The sequence below is a fragment of the Echinops telfairi genome, unplaced genomic scaffold (genome assembly GCF_000313985.2).
Source record: "Echinops telfairi isolate 266 unplaced genomic scaffold, ASM31398v2 ScPeMD7_1713;HRSCAF=2227, whole genome shotgun sequence".
Taxonomy (NCBI): Eukaryota; Metazoa; Chordata; class Mammalia; order Afrosoricida; family Tenrecidae; genus Echinops; species Echinops telfairi.
The window spans coordinates 10,146,250-10,170,617 of record NW_022105611.1 but is presented as its reverse complement, the minus strand read 5'-3'; the positions used below and the strand labels follow the sequence as shown (position 1 = coordinate 10,170,617).

At 41.4% G+C, this 24,368-nt stretch overlaps 1 protein-coding gene across 20 annotated transcripts in view; it reads right to left on the bottom strand.

Moving 5' to 3' along the window:
• Window positions 1-24,368, bottom strand: part of DLG2 (discs large MAGUK scaffold protein 2) — a 1,827,487-nt gene that overhangs the window by 23,778 nt on the left and 1,779,341 nt on the right. For 13 of the 20 annotated variants that reach the window (XM_045293139.1, XM_045293133.1, XM_045293136.1 and 10 more), the window contains one exon: window positions 9,975-10,074. In XM_045293139.1, the coding sequence (XP_045149074.1) occupies window positions 9,975-10,074 (100 nt within the window). Of the gene's footprint in view, window positions 1-6,082; window positions 6,125-9,199; window positions 9,246-9,974; window positions 10,075-24,368 lie in introns of all 20 variants that reach the window. The other 7 variants (XM_045293140.1, XM_030886450.2, XM_045293144.1 and 4 more) reach the window with 2 other exon arrangements.

The following is a 24,368-nucleotide window of genomic DNA, read 5'->3' as shown; positions in this document are numbered from 1 at the left end:
GCCAAGACACAATCGTAACTCACCATCAAGCAAGGCCAGCCCTCTGAATGGCATTTTTATGCCAAACTGCTTCCTAAAGGAATAGAAGGTGGGCAAGGTCCCTTTTTGTGTGTGGCATCATGGCTGCCCCAGAAGTGTTCAGGGTACTTTCCTACTTTAGGGTAGAAGGTTGGGATGTGAGGAGTAGGATACACTATTTTTTTTTTTAATGCTCAGGAAATGATTTAATCTCAGTAAACAGAATGACTGAAATTTAGGAAGTCTTAACTTCCCCCCTTCTTGTCCCCCAAAAGAAAGGGACTAATGACTAAGTCCCAGTAACCTACATGCAGAGGTCATAAGAATTCAAAAGCTAAGGATACAATTATTAGGGGAACAAGTACAATTTTAGGCATTGAAGCATCGCTGAGGAACATCACCATGTTGAACTATAAATTAATTAGGGAATCTTCATAGTATGATGAATAAGAAATGAATCCTCACTGTGGGCTAACCAAGGCTTTAAATAGCTGGGGATGTTTTCAAATCCCCAATCTACTAGGAGTTCCACAATGGCAAGGACCGAGTCTCATTCATCACACGGGCCCAGTACCCGGCCAATGTGTAACATAAATACAAAGCCAATGAATCCTTGCTTCGATTTCAGTACTGGAAACATGATGAGCAATGAGGCCAAACTGAGGTTCTAGTTCATGCTTTTGTGAATACTGCCATATTTTCACTTTGGAAGCAGTTTTTCCTAAACATAAGGCAAATCTTTTCAGTGACTTTCCAAGTCATTTGGACGGGGCACTCTAAAGGCAAATCTTATATATCATGTTGAGGACAGCGTCTATCATTGTGCTTGGGAAAACAAGGGCAAAAGCATTGCTTTGAGGCAGTTTTGTAGAGACTTCCCCTCCCGATCCTACAGTGGTTCTAACACTCAGGGGCTGTGTAACCCCAGGGAGTCTGCAGGCTTCAAAGCTATGGAGCCTGGTATTAATTACAGCTGTGAATTCAACACCTTTCGCTGATTGTCACTTTCAGGATCAAGAATAAAAAGCTCTATGAGTATTGGGAAGGGCGAAAAGGAAAAGTCACTGAACAAAGGAAAGACCCTTCAGGCCGGTAAGGCATTTGGCCCACTGGCTGTCACGTATGTACGTATCTGTTTTGAGATAGATACTCTGAGGGTCTCCACTTTACTGAGGTTCTGAAATGCGAAGGAGGCCTAGCCATTCCCTCAGTGAGTGGGCAGCGCAGTCGAGATTTCAAACCATGCATTATTGTAATTTTGCCCCATGTGTCTGTAAAGGCGAGAGGTGCAGAGCTCTCTGCAGGGGCCACGGAGCACGTGAGTGAACACTCACCAGCACAACAAACGGTGGTAAGCGAGGAGCCAAACTGGGGTCAGAGTCACTAAGCGCCCATACGGGGTTCAGCTGTAAACACCAACTCTCTTTTGGAAATGCTGCTGTGTCATCACCATAAAATAGTCATCCTGCCTAGTTTGTCTATTTTCTGCTCAGGAGGTGTTGGCACTTAGAAAGAACAGCTGAAGAAAAAGGTACAAGCTATTTCTTGGTTCTGTTTTGGCAAATGCGTAGCTCCAAGTAGGGGAGTGGCAGAGTGCGGTGTGTGGACTTCTGCCCTGTCTGAGATGCAGCAGAGGGTGCTGTAGTGTCGTCCTGAAGACATGGTGTGTGTATTCTGGATGCAACTTGGGAAGACCCTAGTATGTCTGAATGATTGGTAAAAGCAAGCTGTTCTGTAGGAATTCTTGGAAGCTGGAAAAGAGGGAAGGGAAGGCTAGAGGCTGCACATGTAGTCATTCAGTATTCTGAGAACAGTGCTCGGTCTCTTGCATATGATGAGTAAGAATAAATTAGGATAATAAGAATAAATTTGAGGAGACAACGTTAATGCTGAGAAAGCTTTGGAGATTATGTGGCTCAGAGAAGGCGAATATGCATCTTGTAAACTCCCTCGTTTCAAGGCCTTAATGAGCATCATGAATTGATCATTGCCCTCACTGTCGATGAACCTTAGCTTGGCTGCTTCATACTTCTCAGTACAACTATTCACACAGCTATAACATTCTGGTGAGAGCTGAAATATTGTTTGAAATCTGCTCTCTCTCTTCTAGTCCAAACTAATTTTTCACAGGCAAGAACGGAGCTTCAAAGGGTTGAGTGATTTCTTCTAGATCAAATAATAAATGAGCAGCTCTGCATTTTCATAGGTTGTTAGTGTTGTGCATATATTAATCTTCCTAAGAATCAGGCTTAGTACATGGGTGATGCTATATAAATGCTGCTTATTTTAAATTCCCAAGTAGTGTGGAGTGGTTGAAATGTACTAGAAGGCACGTCGAGAGGTTTGGAGTACGCATCGTGGAAGCGTCCTATTGAAACGGGTTCCTGACCGGGAGGCCCTGGTTTGACCTGCAGTGTCATCACTTAGTGAGCTGAGCCACCTCTTAGTCAATTTCTTCATCGAGAACAAGGACTATGAATCTCTATCTCATTGCTTTCATTGCAAAATAAAACGAGATGAATATACCCTGACAGAATTATTCCCAAGGGCAGCATTACAGAAGAGTGGAGAAGATGGGTACTGCTTACTTACTCCACTGGCGCAATCTTGGGCTTCCTCATGTCAGCACTTCAGTGTTATTTCTTCAAAGCCTTATTTTAAACATCCCACAGAACTGAGAAGCATCAGTGGGCCACATGGGTACCCGCCAGCTTCCTCACATCCAGAAGAACTTGAAGGAGTTTTTAATAAGCGGTGAGGAAGGCAGATCTTTAGCTGTGGTTTATTTGGGTAGTACTCATTATCCCTAGGTATTTATTGACTTTCAATAGAAAGGCAATGGAAAGGTATGCAAGAATGCAAGTTGTACTTTATTACTGTGTTGATAGACAGAAGTTTGGAGTTAGCCCATAATTAAGATAGTTTTTAGGTGGTACTTTGCATAATCAGACAACGCACTATATGTAACTTCACTTTAGCTGGTGCTCAATATAATTGGACTTTCAAAAAAATCTTTAGTCTTTAATGCTTGAGAATGTGCAGCAAAGATCTGAACTACTTATTCCAAATTGAAATATGTGTGTCTGAGTATCTTGGGAAAGTAATGAGGCTCTCAAGCCAGGTTGGCACAATGTGGGATTCCTGGATGCAGTGTGAAACACAAGAACTTGGACTTTCTATCTAGCTGCTGCTACTTCTTAGCCATTTCATTTCCAGAGTGGATATGCATAATTGTAAGAGTGATGAAAAGATAACACTGAGGCATCAGTTAGTGGAGGGTCTTATTTGGGTATCTGTATATGTGATGGAACTTCAAACAGTTCATGGGCAGATAGAAGGAAAAGATAATAGAATTTTCTCACAAACCATTGAAGTCCCCCTTGTGCAGCTATGCACAAGACATCCAAGTTCGTCATAATTACAGCGAAAGCCAGGAAGGTAGCCTATTTGTATTTTGAAGGTGGCAATTGCACGAGACCATGTTTGTCAAGGACTGTGGCTGTAGTTGGGCCACTTCCCTTTCTAGAAAGACCCTTAGCTTTTCTAGCTGGCAAGTGCCTCATCTTTCCAAAATTAAGGTGAAAAGCCATTTGTGTCTAAAGTCCCCACTATTTTCTCTTCTACTGTCTGTACACTGAATTCCAGAGATGGGTGGGTGGTCTTCATATTGGGCTTCATGGTGCTTATTTTAAGAGTGCACGGTGTATATATATAGTGCATAATGAATACATGAATATTCCTCACATTTCCCTCCGTGAGGAAGAAATAGCATTCCGCCCCCTCTTCTGAGCTGGGTGATGGAAGCTCCTCCTACTTTTTTTGGTTAAGCACCCTTGCGTGGCTGGTCTCGGCACCCTCAGAGGAGCTCCAAAGCGATACAGGTTCTTAGACTCCCTTCTTGCCCTAGAATGGAGTCCTGGTGGTGGTGTGGTATGCGCTGAGTCGTGATGCACAGAGTTGCCAGTTCAAAACCATCAGCAGCTCCTTAGGAGAAACACTGGGGTTTCTACTCCTGCAAAGTAGTTACTGTCTCAACTCACAGGGGGTCGCTATTGACTCGATGGCAGTGAGTACTTGCCCTAGGAATACCCCAGAACCCAGTTCCTTTATTCAATTGAGAAACTCAAATACTGCCATGCAGCTACTCTTTGGGAGTGAGAGGAAGACTTCCGGTCCGATTAGAGCAGCACTATGAAAACCAGGAAGAGCTGGAAGCCCTGCCCTACCACCTTAATGCTCTTCGGAAGGACAGTCCCATCTTGGAAATGGAGAAAGGACGTTTCTGAGAAGGCGCCTGGAGGTGCAATGGTTAAAGACTCAGCTGCTAAGCGAAAGCCAGGGAGGGCAGTCTGCTTCCACAAAGGTTCATGGTCTTAGAAATGATTGGGGCAATTCTGTTTGTCCTAAAACGTCATTATGAGCCAGAATTATTTGATAGCAGTGTGTTTGTGGCCTATAAAAAGGTAGAATTTCTAAAGGAAAAGATAATTATTGTTTCTATATTTTCTATAAAGAACATGGCATGTTTTCTTTATTTTTGTACCTGATCGTTTGGGAGGAAAAAGTTTGGGACAATTAAAAACTGAACATTAAAGAAACTTGTACAGTTGTGCTTCACAAAACCCCACAAGTTATGTTTTGATTCCCGCTGAATTGAAAGTATTTCCGGTGTTGGGAACATAAACGTTGTTTATTATTTCTTGACGAGGGGTCTTTGGGTCAAAATCAAGTGAGGGTCAGGGGAAGATAAAAATGTCCCTAACTTGGGATAATTCTAAAATTATGAGGAGGGGTACGAAAATGTATGTATCTAGGAACTCTTTGATTCGCTTTACCAGTAAGATCTGTCATTCTGCTGAGGATAAAAATGAGCTGATTCTAATAGTACTTGCTTTTAAAAATGGATCTAGGGTATGTAATCATCATCGTCCCTCTCTTTCTGTAGTCCCCATCCCCGCCCCCACCTTCCTTCTCTGCGGTGCTTATTTCCTGCTTGCCACCACTCTGATTTCCCCCCAAAGCCTGAATTTTCCTCACTCTTAATTGCATTCACCTTAGTCCACAAACACTGTTTGGCTTTCTCTCTCAAAACAACAACAACAAAACCCAGGATAGTTTTCCATTCATACTACATTCAGGTAAAGTCAAAGCTCATTTCTGTCTTGATAATTTTGAGTCACATATATCAAAGCCTGTGGTTCTCTAATACCCGTGACAATTGCTTCCTGGTAATCCATGTCACTGAGAAGTATAAATTAACATTACAGAAATAGTAACGATCCCAGCAATAATATGTACCTATTGAAGTCACCAAAAACCAGTGAGTAGGGGGTAAGAAACCATGAGAACTGATCGGAAGCATGTGCTTGGTGTTCGGTGAACATCTTTGTGCACTAAGCAAATGGCTTGAGGTGATGAAACCAAGACCCCCCCATCATCTCTAAATAGTGACCTACCTTTTCACTTAACCTTCTTAATTCAAGAGGTGTTCACTTAAAAAACAATGATTTGTGAGCTGCTCCAACACAATGCATGAGCCTTTCCAGCACTTTCCAAGCATCGTCAAGTTAGCAAGAGCATCATCTCGATCTTCAAATATAAATCAAGATAAGGAGTGAAACCAAAAGGTCACACTTAATTTTGAAAGATTTCTCTTGCAAGGAGAAGGTAGCAACAGAAAGGAAAAGGCTAAATGAGGAGGATGGTGATTTTTTTCATCCTCCTGCAGGGAGTTTGAATTATTCTGGGGAGGCAGGATGTTCGAATCCTCGGGGTTGAACTTAACTCCATACCCTTCTCTGGGAGAACTGCATCATTGGAGTTACCACCAAGTGAAACTGAACTTTTTCATTAGCAGACCTGCTACTGCTTGGACAAAGCACATCAGGGCCTGCTGGTGCTCTTAGAATCTTTCCACATTAAACGATTTCATTTCAAGCCATTTGCTTTGGATTACAGATGGTAGAAGGGCAGCAATTGAAAAACAACAAAAGTCTGAAATGACCACCACAGGCAATGGGGGCAATTGCAAAGAAAAGAATCACAAACCAAAGCAGTAACTTACTGTAGCTACTTTCGCTATCGCTGGCATTAGAAGAAACATGTTCTGCAAGAACAGCACAGCAAATTAAAGAGATCCCAAGCATTGGCAGGCAGCCAGAACTTAAAGGAATACACTCATGCAAGGCTACCGGAAATGTAAGCAAAAGGCAAGTGAGAGGCCACAGAGCAGACTGCCATAAGAAAATTCATAGATTAGGTAAAGAAGATGAAAACTTTATCTGTATTTTATGCTCGCACTTTCTTCTTAGCAAATAAGGAAAATATCTTTATAACAACAAAGGATTTTAGATGGACATCATACTTAGTTGTAATAAGTAGTTTGATTTATTTATTTAGCCCTGACTTTACAGGTGCATGTAACAAAGGCTGGTGTAGCTTGACTTGTCAATTCTTGACTCTAGTTCAAGTTTACCTTCTGGTCTGTAGGCACTGTTTTATGGTAGGCTCCTTTGTTTCTCTGTTAGCTGTTAGGCACTTTGCAGGAACATTCCATTCCCAATCCTCAGGAATCCCTAGAATTTTATTTCTGTGTAAAGCGTTCTCAAACTAATTCTCAGAATGTTGGAAACCTGTCCTGTGTCAGTCGAGCAGAAATGAGTCACCGGAACAGTTTTAGGAATGAGGTCAATATTTCTCTTTATTTTAAGATCTTCTATAGCTGCTGAGCTTTGGAGGAATGGAACAAGCAAGAGATAAATGGCCTGATACTAAGCATCGATCCTTATGCAAAATATGATTTTGCTTTTAAGCATGACTTTTTACAAATAAGTATGGCTTAATTGCACGGTGAGATTTAAAATCGGCTTTTCTTTTTTCTTTTTAATCATTTTATTGGGGGCTCATACAACTCTTAACAAAATCTATATATACATCAATTGTATAAAGCAAATTTGTACCCTCATCATTCTCAAAACATTTGCTCTCCACGTAAGCCCCTGGCCAAATTGGCTTTTCATCAAAAAAACAGGTTAGGATACACCAGGTTAAACACCAGGTTTGGGGTGTGGTGGTGGTTTCTCTCAACATTTCTTTTCATCTGTACTGTATATTAATTTATAGAAGTTCAACCTGTTTATCAAATCTTTGAATCTAAAATCAATAATTACAGAACAGGTGACATTGATTTCTGAAGCTTAATAGCAGTAATGTCAATCCTTTAAAACTGACAAATCTACATTTTTAGACAGAAAAATGTATATAACACTAGTCTCTAACTGCTTAAAAAAATAAGTGCCTTCTAGTGGATTTGATAGTGTAGATTCTTACCAAGTGGATCAGTTAGTTTGATAGTACGGCGCTAAAGAGAACCAAAGCATGTGTTAAATCCACAAGGGTCAGTGATGTTCTGTAACCAGAATGGCATCACTAGTTCAGGCAAACATTCTATAGCTGGCAAGGGGCACTAGGGGAAGAAGTGGGATGGATCATTGTAGACGTGCTTTCTACTGCCTGAAGGGTCAATAGTGGACCTTTCTGTTGAAAGGGAACATATCATCTGAAACCCCTTGATTTGAAGCTGGTAGTGTTTACTTTTTAAAAACAATTTAGAATGATGCTATACTATTTAGGGCGACATTTAGAAGCATGCAAGACCTCATTTAATAATGAAATCTTTTAAAATAATCTAGCGAGCAAGATGATTTTTCTATTTGCTAGTTAGAGAGACATTGAACGAGTGTTCTAGCTGATGTCCAAATTGTGGCTCACCACAGCCACAACTGGCAAGTAACTTGCTCTAGCAAAACCTGTTCCATTTGTAAAGAGTAAATGCTTGCAACGCTCTTGATTTAAAAGGACATTGCTTATTTGTGATGTCCATTTCTTAACGATTTATGAGAGAGCTTCCTTTCCCCACCTCCATATTGAATTTTTACAAACTCTTTCGGTCCTTGATGTTATTCAGCTAAAGTCTGAATCAGCATTTGAACTTTAGCTGTCCATTATAGAAAACTTTAATGACATATAGTACATGTAAAAAACCCCTCAAAAGATAAAGTTTTCATCTTTAGGATCAGTAGTTATTCTTGATTAGATTTTGTTCTTCCTATTATGTTAAAAAAAAGATGCTTAACGAACAATTAGAAGGTGAAGATCATTACACAGCTCTTGCAAATAAAGTCAAGCTCCGTGCTATTTTGTTTTACACAAATGAAATGGACAGCTTCTAAAAATATTCCCCATAGCTGTTAAATTAAAATACAGACACAAAACAGAAAAATCAATGCACATGTGATATAGCCGCAAAAGACAAAACTGTGTTCTTATTTCATTGGTGTTTAACACAATGGAGTTAGTATTAAAGGAAGAAAAATCCTAGTGCATTCGTAAATGATATGTTATTTTGTAACGGCTCAATGCAGTCAGGCATACACTACGGGCATTAATGACTGGAGATTTTTAAAGGTTCACTATATTTTAGTTTGTACTACATACTAGAAAGTAAAAAACCTGATTAGGCAATGCAGCTAATAATGACAGAAAAACATTAATACAGATCTAAACCTTTATCATACAAACGTTTCAAGCAGGATCACTGCAAGTCAGAAAAAAAATCAATCAAAGTTAGACAACAAATAATTATTCATGGAAGATCAAATAGCTTGAGTTACTTATCGAGAATGCATGTTCCTTTTGATCATAAAAGCGCTCCTTTGCTGATAGCAAGTACAACCCAAGGAGGGAATTTGGCAAGGTCAAGGAATATTCCCATGTGAAAAGGCAGAAGAAAGAACATACACAACAGTTGGACTTCCGTGTTCGAGAACATTTAGCTCACCCTTTCTTTCAACATGGTTTCTTGCTCTCTGGATATTAGGCGGCTGAGCAAGAGATGCGACAACTGGCACCGGGACCATGCTGACGAGAACACACGGTCAGAAAGGGGAGGTGTCAACTGCAACAGGAGTTGAGTGCCTGACACACTGTGCTTTTCAAGGCTGACATGCAGAGCGAAACGATTGAAAATTACTTTGTAGGAGCATTCGCAGCTAGGTAACAAATAAAACTTGTATCTTGTGCATGCTAGGAGTGAAAGTTCCTTAAGAAAAGGAACCAAAGCCAAACTCAAAAGGAAAGGAAAAGAAAGGAAAAGTTACAGTGACCATTCCTGGGAACTTACTCAGAGTCTTTGTTCCATAACCGTCGTCACCTAATCCGGGGATGTCCTGCATGGAAGTCCCCAGAGAGAGCAGTGAGAGGAAGAACAGCCACGGAAGAGGAAGGCAGAAGTCAGTGGAGTGGAAATGGGTACTACCATGACAGACTGTGCTGCCCGAGCAATCTGGATCCCCTCACACTCCTTTTGAAATACCTGTTATTCCAAATTCCCCGGGCTGAGATTTAAGAAGGTGATTTATTTTCCGAATTGTGAAGAGTCAGCAAATGTAGTTTTTGCCCAATAATCCACTCCAAGTTTCATGATCCATTTGAAGCGAGGGATCCACCAATACAAGTTTACTGCTCAGCAGCAAGTTAAGTATGGACTGGTGGATGGGAGGGGAAAGGTCTGCTGATGGTGCACATAACGTAACCCCTCCCGATTAGACAGACACCTATGTGGCAATAGAATCCAGGATTTCTGCCCAGAATAGAATTGGTCTTCAGCCCTAGGAAAGGCACAGCAAGCCCCAGTCGTGGTCACAGACCCATGCTGACTGGCAGGGAAGGCCCAGTTCCTGTCAGTCCCCCCACGGCATTCTGCAAAGAAAAGAGTCCAGGGAAGGATCCAGACTGCAGTCAACACTGGTCACCGTAGTAAGACCTGACCTGCCTGCCTGCCGGTGTGTGTTTGCCTAGGCGTGTGGCGTGGGCGGGTCTCTAGCATGTTTTGCCCGTGAAGAGTTGTTTTTCGCCTCTTGTGTGGCATGTGACATTATCTTCGAGAATCTACTTACGTTCGGGATCACTGGTTTCCTGCTCACTCTGCTCCTTGTTCTTGTAGAATGGGAATTTTCGTGAAAAGATGAAGCTCTTTTTACGCTTGTCATTGAATGACTGTGAAGGAGAAAAGGCATGGGGCAAAAACAGGGGACGTCTAATTGTTGTCACACTCATGCTGACAAAACTAGCTTGTAAAAGCAGAGAGAGCTGGAGTGACGCAAGGGGATGCCCTACAGAGGGGCCAGAGGGCATTTCTCCAGGAGTGCAGATCCTGCTCGATAAATTGTCTTTCTAAATACTTTGATCTGGTTGCAGATACATTATGATGGAGGAAACTGGCCTTAGATCGGAGGGCGAAGACCCAGAGCCTCTCTCCTGGCTCTGCAGCTTGCTAGTCATGACCTTAGCCTGGGGAAATCAATCTCGCTGACCCTCAGAATTTTCTCCTACCAAATGAGGACAATAATGATAGGAGCTCTTCTATCAGACAATAGAAACATAACATGCTCAACAATGATCATCTTTATTATCATTAGGTAGGAAAGACGTTATTAGGGAAACTGAATTTCTTTGCAGCATGGAGATGTCCTTTTAAAGTCCATATATTCTGAGTTCTGCTAAATGTAACTAAAACGTCACACAGGCTTATGATGCAAGGTGATCAATAGTACCATAACATTTTAATTCAAAGTGATTTTCAAGGCAGTTTGACTCCAAGTCCTCACTTTGCAGACACGAGGAGGCACGGAGAGGCTGAGCCCTTGGCTAATGGCACAGAGCTTGTGGTGATTGCCAAAAAGTTGAGAGTCCTCTAAAGGAACACAAACTTTATATTCACTCAGCATTGATCAGCCTTCTTTGTATTTGGACAAGATAAAAATGATGTTAAGTACTGTCCTTAATACCTAAACAACTTGATGTGAATTATGTACACTTAAAAATTTTTAACCCCTCTCTTCCACGGGACTCTCATGCGCTTACTCAGAAGGTGCCCTCAGAAAACATTATGTGCTTCCCTGCTGTTCCTCTGCTCCGTGGGGCTCTTTGAGACCTGTGTTCAGAGGCACATGACAAGCCAGAGGGCATGCAAGTCTCATTAATCTCTTATTCACATATCATTTTTTAAATGTTTTGCCAGTTTCATTACAAGACTTACTTGACTGATTGGGCCCTGAAGGTTTCTTAGCCACTTAACAAAATTAAAATTGCTATCAAACACAACTTGTTATCACATGGGTATTAAAATAAATGTGCCAGGATGCTGAAGGGAGATTGGCAGGTTATTCTAAAGCAGCTGTAGTAGTGTCAGCTGGTGGAATAAATGTTGAGCCAACAGAGGGATTACTTGCAAGAAAAGAGTAACTGCTTGGATCTAGGTATCTGGGCCACTGGTTGAAACCCATGCCTTTATGTAAGGATTCGAAGCTTACTAACACGGTATTAATGACTGGATTACATATCCATTTTGGTACGGCACGAAAACATGGTCACTCAGAATCCCTTGCTTTTGTAGATAGTAGGAACTTTTCCCTGTCATTGGGTACAAAAGGTGTATCATGTGAAGAAGTATTAAAGATTAGACTACCCAAAGACAAGGCTGGACATCCCTTTCAAATGTTCTCAGTTAAAAAACGATAGGCTCGTAAGGGATATTAATGATGGTTGCATCACTCCAGTTTCATGCCACTTTTACATTTCAAGCATATTTACACTTTATTAACTGAAAATAAAATAAAAAAATACCATGTAAGAATTAATGACACGTGATATTGTAAGAGATGTTACACATTCAACTTCAACAGTATGGATGACTTGTCATGCAAAAAATAACCAAAAAAAATTTTCATGCAAATATGAAACAGTGCCAAGAGAAGTAAAGCCTGAAGTTACGATGTAGACACAGATGGACAATGTGGTAGAGGACTTCGGGAGCCTGACATGAGGCTGCATGCAAGCCACGTCACTGAAACCGCCTCACGGGGTTCAAAGGAAAAATGAAAATGTGTTGTCTGTGATTAACTCTTATCTTTCCAGTGCAAGGAATGTCATGTGTTAACATTTCCCCAGTATGAAAATGTTGTGTATCATAAACCATCTGATTGGGACATAGTACTGCTAAAGACCACACTTCTTAAAAGAACCAAAAATACATAAGCCTTCAAAGCCCAAATGATCTAACATTGAATCCTACTACCCAAAGTTGCTTGTATTGGAATTGGATGTTAAGCTTTTAGATCTGCAGACCCCAAACCGAATGACCACTTTAGTTAAAAGTCACACTTTTCATGGGTCTTAAATCAAACATTCTGGCTCTTAGAGGCTGTATATCTGGTTCAGAATGCTGTAACACACACATATATATTTTTAATAGACATGTAGAATACCATTATATAAGTTTCTTTGCTGCTGTAATTTTTAAATTTTAATTTAGAAAAGCAAAATCTGTTACATGAGTGTTAGGTGAGAATAATAAATTAGCACTTTACTATTTATAGAACACAGGCATCTACAGTAACCGAAGGCGGGCTTACAGCTCTATTCTTACTCACACTCGATCAATCCTATTCTTTCTCTTTTTACAGTGTCTTAAGTCAATTGTTTTCCTGACAGGAATCCTTAAAGAACTGGAGCGTCTTTTAATGGAGACTGGAAATATCAATCACATGAGGGAAAGGGGCAGGTTGGCACGCCTAAGAATTCCATTTTGGAATCTGACTTTGGTCTTTTGAGTTTTGACGAACAAAAGCTGTGAAACTACTGGTTGAGCACCATGTGCCAGGCGTGGTTGGTTCTGAAAGCGTTGGCGTTATTTCTGTGAGGTCGATGAGCACGTTGAAGTTTTGAAAGCCTCTGTTGCAGCATACCCAGGGTCACACAGTTGGTCATCAACGGAGCCAGGATTTCAATTTTCAAATGTTTTTACAAATATTACGAGTCTAATGAACGTGAAGTTCCTGAAACCTAAGCCTGACTTAAACATGCTACTTGCCATTACTCTCTCCTAAATGATCTACACGCCATCGAGGACCCAGTAACTTTGTGCTTGGCAATTATTTACGTCATCATATGCTATCAGGTTCAATAACATCGTGGCTGATTATCCTATTAATATATTTTTAAAATGTCTGTTCATATTTTTCATAGCTCTATTCTATTTTCCTCCTCTTGCTTATGATGATGTTGTAAAGAAACACAACACCAGTGCGACAGTCTATAGATGACAGTGAAAAGCCAAATTTCCAGACTAGGCAAGTTTAGAGAGACATAAAGGTAGGTAACTTAGTGGCTACTTAGGGGCAGGGTGTTGAGGGGAAAGGGGATGGCAGCTACTGAATACAAAGTTTCCTTGAGGAGCGAGAGAAATGTTCTAAAACTTAATTATGGTAAAGGTTGTGTAAGTCTGTGAATATGATACAAAAGTGATGTATTTTATGTGAGTATATCACATATACTTATATAGATTTAGATAAATCCTAATAGGAACTGCTTTCTAGTCTGTCAACAATCACACCATGTTCATGCCAAATAAAATTGAAAATGTGTAAAAAATCTTTAATTGTGAAGAAACCATTCTTACTAACTCTTGCAATTATTCAGATCTATGAAAGGATTTTGCAGAAGTTAGTGGGGAAAAAAATGGAATTAAAAAGTAATTGGATTTTTCTACAAATTTTAAAAAGATTTCCAGCCTTCATACATGCCTTCCAGTTTTCTATTTCTCTGTTAAATGAATACCGTTCATGTTGTGACAGACATTGGAACATGTAAACCAGGAATCGTACTCCCTGCCACACAAACATTTACAACTTGTTAAGCAAATGGCATGGGATTGTCCAGCCTGATCTCAAGATGGAGAAGTACCAATAGTGAACTGGCTTAAGACAAAATAGACATTTTGTGAAGCAAGCAAGCAAAACCTCATAGCACCATCTCTCCAACAGAAAGGTCAAAGTCGTCTTTCACACATAGGAGTAACTCTTGGCATCAGATTGTTCTCCGTTTTGCCCAGAAAACTTTAAAACCAGGGACCTGTTTTAGTATTTCCTATCTTCTTGTTTCTGATGTTTCAACCTTCAACGCTGTCATATTTCTAAAATGTCACCTTGCTGATACAAATCTATGCAGAATTTAGATTCAGATTTATTCTGAGCTCAACTATGCCTTGTGTGTGTGTGGATTCTGTATCTTTTTAGAGGATTCTTTCCTCTTATCTGCCTCTTCCAATAATTATGTTCCCCTGGGAAAATTATTACCAACCCCCCATTTGTATTATACATATTGTATTTTTATACAGGAAAGAAAAGTATTTGAAAATGAGGTTCAAAAACAAGTATTGTTTCAAAAGAGAAGGTAGTAAGAGAAAGGCAGCAGTTGGCATAAGATAGATTTGTTGCCAGAGATGTGTGTATATGATTGTGTATACACACATGTGCAGATGTATGTTTAGACTTCTGTTGACCCCGTGTGACAGAGTAGAACTGCCCCTGTAATTGTTATAGGAGCAGACTGTCAGGTCATTCCCTGCAGAACAGTTGTGAGTTCAAAACTTCCAACCTTCATGTAAGCAGCCTATTGCTTTCAGCTTGTGCCACCCGGGTTCTTGATGTGTCTTTAACATTGCCCGGAATTATTTTTGCAATCCTAATGAATCATTTGATCTGAGCATCAACAGCTCTTACCATCACACAAAAGAGGTAACTTTTATTATCTTTGTTATCCTGATGAAGAAGAACAAACCATTACTTACAACTTATCCCTCACATGCCGACCCCCAAACAATGAAGGTGAGTCTAATCAAGTCTCAAGACCAAGTATTAGTTCAGAGTAACTACAGAGACCATGAATAATTATACCACAGGGAGCCAATCAGCAAAATTGGGTGTGGAAACCTCTGCAGAGGATATATGACTATCTTCTTACTGTTGGTATTTCTGAAGAAACGTAAAGATAGAGGTAGATCCTTTAGTTTAGAAATAGATACTCATCAAGCAAGTATCCTGAGAAGACTTCATTTGGCTCTCCAGTAAACAAGTTGTGAAACAAACGGCAGTGCCCATCTCAGTCCGAATAACATCCAGTGTCTGTAATAATGCCGGCAAGGTTCTACCTGCTCTAGCTCCTGGCTACCACTGTGATCGGATCGGCCCGCCCCACCCTCACCCCAACCCCCACCATCAGTTTGTTGTCTTTACAAGCTTGCTTTATTCCCTCTTGTTATTGTCCTTGAATGCTCTCAGCACAGGGGCTTTGCTCTTTTTTTTTTTTTAAATCATTTTATTAGGGGCTCATACAACTCTTATGACAATCCATACATACATCAATTGTGTAAAGCACATTTGTATATTCATTGCCCTCATCATTCTCAAAAAATTTCCTCTCCACTTAAGCCCTCATGAGCCCTTGATAATTTATAAATTATTATTTTGTCATATCTTTCCCGGTCCAACGTCTCCCTTCACCCATAATAGGTTCCCTCTTTCCGACCTATTCTCCGTCAACCCTCCCAGTATCACCACTCACACCACTGGTCCTGTAGGGATCATCCGCCCTGGAGTCCCTGTGTTTCCAGTTCCTATCTGTACCAGTGTACATCCTCTGGTCCAGCCAGACTTGCAAGGTAGAATTCGGATCATGATAGTGGGCGGGGGGAGGAAGCTTTTAGGAACTAGAGGAAAGTTGTATTTTTCATCATTGCTATATCGCACCCTTTGCTCTTTTTAACCCTCGTGCTTGTAACATTGTTCCCTCAGGATGCTTAAGCCCACACTTCTGATCTAACATATTGATGGTATCTAAAATAGTCTTCCCCTAATACTCTTACCACCACCCCCTTACATGTACTTGCCTGTTAGCCCCTGTGGGAATGCAAAGTCCCTAAGGTTAGGATTCCTGCTTTTTTCACTACTGTTTCTCTAGTACTTAGAACAGTGTGTGGCATAGAGTAGATGCTTTAGAAATATTTTTTGAATTACTGAATGTTCCAAAGCCTTTGGTGTTTTCAAATTTTCTAGTAGTTAGCTACTGCATGTTTATCTTAGATTGGTCTCCCAAACACAATATAGACCAGGGGTCCTCAAACTTTTTAAACAGGGGGCCAGCCCACTGTCCCTCAGACCATTGGAGGGCTGGACTGTAGTTTTAAAAAAACTGTGAACAAATTGCTATGCACACTGGATGAAAGGGCTGCTAGGCAGGGCAGGCAGCAGCAGCAAAAACACCCGGCGGGCCGCAGTTTGAGGATCCCTGATTATAGACTATTAACTACTTGAAGGTAGAACTTTTGTTGTTGTTGTTATTGTGGTAAATATATATATGTAACAAAACACTGATGAATACAAATATTTAATTTTTATGAAGTCCTGTTTCTCTGTTTTGCTGCTCATGCGTCCGGTATCATATCTAAGAATCTATCACTGAAAACTAGGCTTCAAAGCTTGATGACTTTACAGGATGAATCCTATGTAACTCCTTTGCATGTGGAAATCAAGTGTACCTGCACCATTTATCAAAGAAAGGAATCTTCCTTTGCTGGATGGGTTTGCCTTCTGAGCTTCGTCCCTGCACAGAGCCCATCCTTTCAGTCTCCTTTGGTGGATGGGTAGAGGGAGCGTGCCCCTCCCTCGTGCTGGTGCCCATTGTTTGCATCAAAGGGGCTGAGTTCAGTTCCAGGACTGAAGGTTTTTTTTGGAGGGGGTGTTATTTTTTAGTTTTCTAAACATTTTATTAGGAGCCCTTCACAGAGATGACAATCCATAGTTCCATTAGATCAAGCATATTGTATAATTCAAAACATTTTCTTTTCTTCTTGAACTCATTGATACCAGCTCCCCTTTATTCCCTCCCTCCCCACACATCCGAGCCCTCAATATATTATATATTATCATTATTGTTTCTTTTCTTTTCTCTTTTGCCCATAACTTCCAGCATCTCATGTAGCCAATCACCTAACATTCTGATGTTCACTTTCTTCGAGTGGGGTTACAGAGTCATCTTGCTATCAGTTCTGCCTTGCCCTCTCTCCCCACCCCACTTCCCCTATCCTCAGGGAGTCCTTACTCCCCTTACTCCTTCTGAGGGGTTTATCTATCTTGACTTTCATACATCGAAAGATCTTGATTGTACCAGTGTACATAAGCAGTTCTAGCAAGATTAGTGAGGTAAAACTAGGGCCATCAGAGTGGGAGGAGGAAGTTTTAAAGAACTAGAGGAGAGTTGTGTGCTTCAGCAGTGCTCTAGGGCACCCTGGATGTATCATCCCTTCCATATGGCCCTTCTGTGAGGGCCGTTCCATTATTTTACAGATGGGTTTGGGGTCTCCACCTCCTGGCAGCACCTCATGATCACACAGGCTGGCATGCTTTTTCCACGTGGGCTTTGTTGCTTCCCTGCTAGATGGCTGCTTGTTTAATTTCAAGCCTTTAATCCAGGCCTGAAGAATTTTGAGGGCCACAGTCTTGGGAATTTCACCAGCCTCTGTTAGAACAGTACACCCTGCCTTTTTAATTATTTTGAGATTTGAAGGAACCACTCTTTGACAGCACAGCACTGCGTACAACGTATGTATGTATAGGCAGGGGTCGGCCTTGCTTATATCCTAGCGGCCAAGCGTGTCTTTCAGTTGAATTTGGAACAGCTGCATATGGTTTTCGTTTAGCTTTACTGTAGAGCAAAAAGGAATTTTCAATGACATGCAGCAAGTGAAGGTGATTGTGATGAACTTGCGAGTAGGGGTTGGTGCAGTCATTTCAAAATGAGGACAAATTTGCATAACATTAAAGGGCAAATCATCAGTAAATCAGATGTTCTTAATCTTGGGACCGCTTGTACGTAACACATGTATATTCAATTCACTTGACATTAATTCTATTGGTTTTAAATATTTGCAAAATGAAAACTTCAGGAAAATCAGGAAAGCATTTCCTGCTTTCTTGATTACTATTTTCACTTCAGGTGATTTCCACCCTGAGTAATCAGGAAGTACATCTAAGACAGATACCAGAAGATGTCAGGAGATGAAATTGCTAGTGTGGCAACTATTTCCGGTAAATCTCTTGCTGAAATCTGTAATGGCGCTGTCTTCTTACTTTTGACAGGGGCCTGTTCAAAACTCCACTGACGTTACAGATTGTATCCTAAGTAGGCCACGACATTCCCATTTTACTATTGGAGCAGAGCGAACAGGGTCTCTCAATGAGATTAAAATTCTGAGAGAAAAGGGGAGGGTTAAAGACCCCAAACTTTTCTGGTATGACCCACATGACAAAGAGAAGTTGTGTTCAGGAGTTAAGGGGGTTTCTGTTCCAAGGGGAAGTATTGGAAACAAAGCCTCCATGAGGGCTTTCCTGTTTGGCTGACCGGGTGTCCTGTCTAGTTCTGCCATGGTTCCTGCTCTGAGCGGAGCCCCTTTACTGTATAACTCCAGAGACAGCATTTGCATTGTGGCCTGGTGGCTTCATGTGGCAACCACATAGCATCCTTGACACAAGAGGGTTTATTGTAACAGAAAAATCTCCTACATGTAAGGAATGGCTGAGGGACTCAGCGAGATGGGCAGAGTAGTGTGGCCAGACCACACTAGAAGTAGAATCAAAGATTTCAAGGCTCTTGGGATTTGATAACTCTACATCCCTTCTGAGGAGCTCCTTCTATGTAGTGGTAACAAAGCCAGCACCAAGCCCTTCGCTTCTCATCTCATGGTCTTCACTGCACCCAGAGAGAAATAGACAGTCAGTCTCTGGTGTTTAAAAAACAGTTAACAAAACTGACAATCCATGAACTTAAATGGCCAAGAGAAAAGGGACAACTCAATGCCTGAACACGAGACAGGAAGGGAATATAACTACAGATAAGCATGATTATTAGAGAGGATCATGGACAATTAGTCTGACACATTTGCTGACTACTGAAACTGACTCAAGCAGAAAATGAAAATTGGAGTAGTCCTAAGTAATTAAAACACATGGCTCGACGGGTGAATTCTGCTAAACATCTGAAGAAGAATACCAATTCTGTGTTCAAACTTACAAAGAAATAAGGGAGCCAGTTTCCAACTTACTCACTAAAGCCAGTAATAGACTGACATTAAAACCAGGCAAGGGATGTCACAAGAAAAGAGACTACAAACCAACAGCTCTTACATGCAGAAGGACTATACACTCATCAGATGGATTCCCACAGTTGGCTTCCACATCCCTGTATAGTTGGACACTTCCCTTTTTGTGTGGACTTTGTGTTACAACGAAAGTAATATTGTGGGCTATTCGTAGGGGTAGGTTTCTACAAGTTGAATGATTGAGTTAAAATTATGGATAATTTGGCAAGATTCAAAAATTACTTTTCTCAAGGGTCTGCACGACACTGACATTACTATCAACAATTTATTCATTCTTAATTTATAACTGGTCTTAACGATGTACCCAGAATGCTCTTTTCACTGCCAACACCCCCTACTGCCCTCATGTATCTCTTACATTATAATTTCAGGCTTCTGTGGAAATTATATCCTAAGCCTGGTGAGTTCAATATTGGACTGCTAACCAAAAGGTCTTTGGTTCAAACCCTCATATTTTTTGAGAGGAGAAAGATGAGGCTGTCAGCACTGGGAAATATTTACAGTCCGTGAAACCCTATCTAGGGTCATTACGATTCAGAATTGACTGACTGGGTTTCATTCTTATAGTCCCAAAGCAAGATTTATTCCATTCTAAAAATGGAAAATCAAGTTGTGGTTTTAAACTATCATATTCCCTACTTGAAGGGATGTAAGTATCTGCTTTTGCACTCTTGAAAACACTGTCTTAAGCAAATTACTTTGAAATCTTTCTGAAACATAGTCTTTGTTACTTAATCCTTCTTAATGGGACAGCGCGAGGGGCTTCTGTGATCAGTTGTCTGCATCATTGACGTGGTGATGCACCAGAGGGAGTGTGAGACTCTTGCATCTCACTTCTTCAGTGCAGGCACGTTAGTTCAACAGCTGCCTTGAGGGCTCCTATTGAGGAGCGCCATTTCCACTGCTGTCTTCTCTCATATTTCTAAAGTTATTTATCTCTGGGACCTTCATGTGTCTGAAGGCTTTCCTAAGCCGTTAGACCCACTGAGTCATGCAACTGTATATACCTACATATATGTATAAGCCAGACAATGTGCTAGGGACTAACACCACAATAAAGGGACAGTTTTATAAGTTACTAGTCTAAGGAGCTATGGTGCATTAAGTTTGGGGCTTGCTAACGGCCAGGTCAGCATTTCAAATCTACCAGCCACTTGTTGTGAGAAAGATGAGGCTGTGTGCTCCCATAAAGATAGTCTTGAAACCCTCAGGGAGCCTTTTTCCTGTCCCATAGGGTCGTTATTATGGCAGTGAGTTTGGTTGGTGCAGTCAGAGAGCATGCATGCACAAGATACTCTGGGCATGGCAGAATAAATACTGCTGTAGAGTAGGATAGGCAAGCAGGAGGCAAATTGTGAGCTGGCTACTGAAGGACCATCGCTAACCACAAGGACTAAGGCCAAAGAGGGAAGCTCTTCTCCCAGCAAAAGGATGTAGCCAAGTTCTTAACTGATAACTTTAAAGGTGTCTTCTCTCCAATTACACTAGAGAACTATTTTCTGTTTGGATTCTTCCAGGGCACAGTGATTGCCACTCCCAGGGCTAAGAGCCTAGTCCTGTGGTGTGCCACTTCTTGGCCGGCTACATTTTCGGCTCCAGAGTCTTCTTGCTAATAAGCTTGATCCATGGCAGTGATTGTATGACTTTCACAATATTTCACCTTCATCCTAAACTTAAGACTATTTATTACCAACTTCACCTTTACCGCACCATTATGACTCATAGCACATGAAGCTCAGAGACATCACTTGCAAGCGGGAGAAGCCAAACTGAAAGCCAGATCTCTCCACCTACAAAAGCCTTTCTGTGATCTAGTTCAAGTTCCTCCCCACAATGTCACCGAGGGACCCCAACCCCCAGAGGAGCAACACTCACAGTGCCTTTTCTTTGGATCTTCCTTTTCGTACTGCATCCCACAAACGTTCTAAGCCCCTTATTTTGTCAAAGGTGACGGATCGTGCTTCACTTTTAAAAAAGACTGAATCAAGAAATGCACTTTGTAATCCCTCACGTACACCTCACACTAACTCACAAAGAGCTTGTACATGTGAAAAAAAATGGAATTAAAAAAACGATACATCAACTTTTCAAAGTCCCCTCCTACTTTTGATACAACCTCCCAGGCATATAAGAGATGGTCTGGGAAAAAGAGCACCATGCAGGTATGATACCTGGTTATAAATGCGACCATCTTTTCACGCACTGTTTCTTGAGCATCTAAGGTAGCGCCTCATTATCAGGGCAACAGGCAAATATAGAGACTGTCTGTGCTACCCAAACAGAGAATGGGCCTGTTGCCTTGCATGTACCTATCTATGAGTACAGACACTTCAGAAAGCCTCTTTATGAATCAGTTAAAGAGGTAGTTCTGAAGAGTATTTTATGCTAATATCTACAGTCACGATGTTTCCTCTACTGGTTCACTCCATCTTCCAAGAGGGTGAGGCTGAGTACTGTCCTCTCTGAATGATGATGACAAGTTGTAGGAACTGACAGATGGCATTTTGCTTCCTACTACCTACTGTCAAGGGAGCCATGGTTGTATAATGGATTAGACTGCTAACTGCTGAGTCCGAAGTTCGAAACTACCTGTTACTCCATGGGAGAAAGATGAGACTCTCTACTCCAATAAGAGTTAGTCTTTGAAACCCACAGGGGCAGGTCTACCAGGGTCATTCTGAGTCAGAATTGACTCTCTATGGCAGTGAGTTTTTGAGACCTGATATCAGCTCTCAGCCAGAGAATAAGTGCTCCTTTGCAGCATCCATGAGTGACTGAGGGCAAGCCAAGAAAGTTAGTGAATAAAGCACTACTATTTGTAATTATAGTTACCCTACAAGGGAGAACTGCCTCTGTGGGTCTCCAAGACTCTTAACCAGAGGAGCAGAAAGCCTCATCTTTCTCACACAGAGTGCCTGGTGGTTTCAAACTGCTGGCCTTGAGGTTAGCAGCCTCACATGTAAGCCACGATGGTACCAGGGTTGCCATGTGTCAGAATTGAGTTGATGGCAATGCGTTCATTCTTTGTAATGCCGTGATCAACTGAATAACTCACACTTGAGTGGAAGGAGACTGCTGGTCCAGTAGTCTCATTTTAGCAAGACGAGTCCCAGAGATTGGGGTCAGAAAAGTGAGACAAGAACACAGGCCTGGTGTCTCAGTCCTAGGTGTCCTGTCTAGTTCACATTAGATCCACATAGCAACCAATCCTAGCCAGAGAAGGATATTACATTTCTAATGTGAGTAACCAAAGGGATTATTTTAAACTTGTATCAGCTCTGCTCAAAGTGCAGATCCTTACATGAACAGTACTTGAATTCCTCTAAGATTTTACAGTGCAGACATGAAAACTATTAAGACACAAAGGAATAAAACACTAAAAAATCCTGATAGTTCTTCCTTGAGAGAACAACCTCTCTCTTTCACTATCTTTTTCTGCTTCTTACTCCTTTCCTATTTCCTTATAGCTCTACAAGTTCACTGCTGGTTTTGTACCAGACACCAGCGGCCAGTTGGTAAATCTATCACTACAAGGGTCCGTTGTCACTTTAAAACCAGAGAGAACGACTTTCATATTCCTTGAAGGTCACCGCCGCCGCCAGCTGCCCAGGAAGGCACTTTTGTAGAGACATTCCAGTCATACACAACGTGTGTACAAAAAATTGCACAGTGCTTGTGAGAAAATGCACGTGTAGTACATCGAACAGCATCTGGGACATAGTAAGCACCTAACATTATGACTGCCCACTCTTCAGCGTCAGCACGGGACTGAAGAGAGACTGCACACCAGGGGAAAAAAGTGCACTTGTAGCAATATCCTTTCTAGAAAATTCCAGAAAATGGAGCTTTTAATACCTGCATATAGGCTACTCTAGTGCTACTTATAAACCGGCATGTAAGGGCTTAACATGGTAAATTCTTAATATATCATAATAAATGCTTATAAAATATTATATAGTAATCCCCTGTGGCCCCCCCCCCTCCCCCACTACCAATCCCCGACAAAACGAAACACTATACGCAGGGCACCAATGGCAAAAGTGCCTGATGTAAATAAGGAAAAGGCAGCCAGGCTGGGAATAGGGATTATAAAAGTTCTCAGCCACCCTCTTGGTGACTGGCGTGTAGGGTGGGTTTCATTTTCCACATGTCTGTGATGAAAGAATATGCCTGATCATGAACACCGGGAACACAATATGAGGAGCCTACCATTTAAGCAAATGGTTACCACATGACAAAGAATTGCTGTAGTGGAGTCTGCATATGCAAAAAGGTATAAAGCCACAAGAGGCGCTAGGGAGACTGTCAGTGAATAAGTAGGAAAGCACAGTTCAGGCAGAGGAAATGTGCTGCGCAGCATGGAGGGGTCAAGCCATCCTTTCTCAATCCTGTGAAACTCAGGAATATTGGGAAAGGCACTTGGGGCCACAGATGCACTGAAAAAAACCATGCAGCATGTGTGAACTACACCAGAACATGAAGGAAACATACATCTTCACAACAAGACACACAACAATATCATAGATGGAAAAAAATGATGCCGTTGAGAATTTCGTTCTTCTTGGGTTGACAAGTAATGTCCATAGAACCAGCAGGCAAGACATCAAATGACAATTGCATTGGGCTGATCTGCCTGCAAAAGGCCTCTTTAGAGTAGTAAAAAGCAGAACTATCACTTGGTGGACTAAGGGGTAAGCTTAGAGTAAGGACATAACTTTTGATGAGGAATACACTAGGGGATGCCAGAGGAACAAACAGACTCGCATTAGATAGTGCAAAATAGGTGGCAAAAACAATCTGGAGGAGAAAACAATGGGACCAGTGGTTCCGGGGGGACATGGAAGAGGGGGAGCTGGGGGAAAGGAAGTGGTGTTAACAAACTCAGGGACAAGGGAACAAAAAGTGATCCAAATCGGTGGTGAGGAGGGTGTAAGAGGCCTGGTAGGGCTTGATCAAGGGCAATGTAACTGAGAGGAATTACTGAAACCCAAATGAAGGCTAAGCATGATAGTGGGACAAGAGGAAAGTAAAAGGCAATAGAGGAAAGAACTAGGGGGCAAAGGGCATTTATAGAGGTCTAAATTCAGACATGTACATATGTAAATATATTTATATATGACGATGGGGAAATAGAGCTATGTGCATATATGTATAAGTTTAGTAGAACACTTTGTTCTATCAAACTGGCATTCCATGATGCTCACCTTCCCAACACGATCGCAGAAGACAAATGGGTACATAAGCAAAGGTGGTGAAGAACCTTGATGGTGTCCGCCTATCAAAAGACACAGCATCG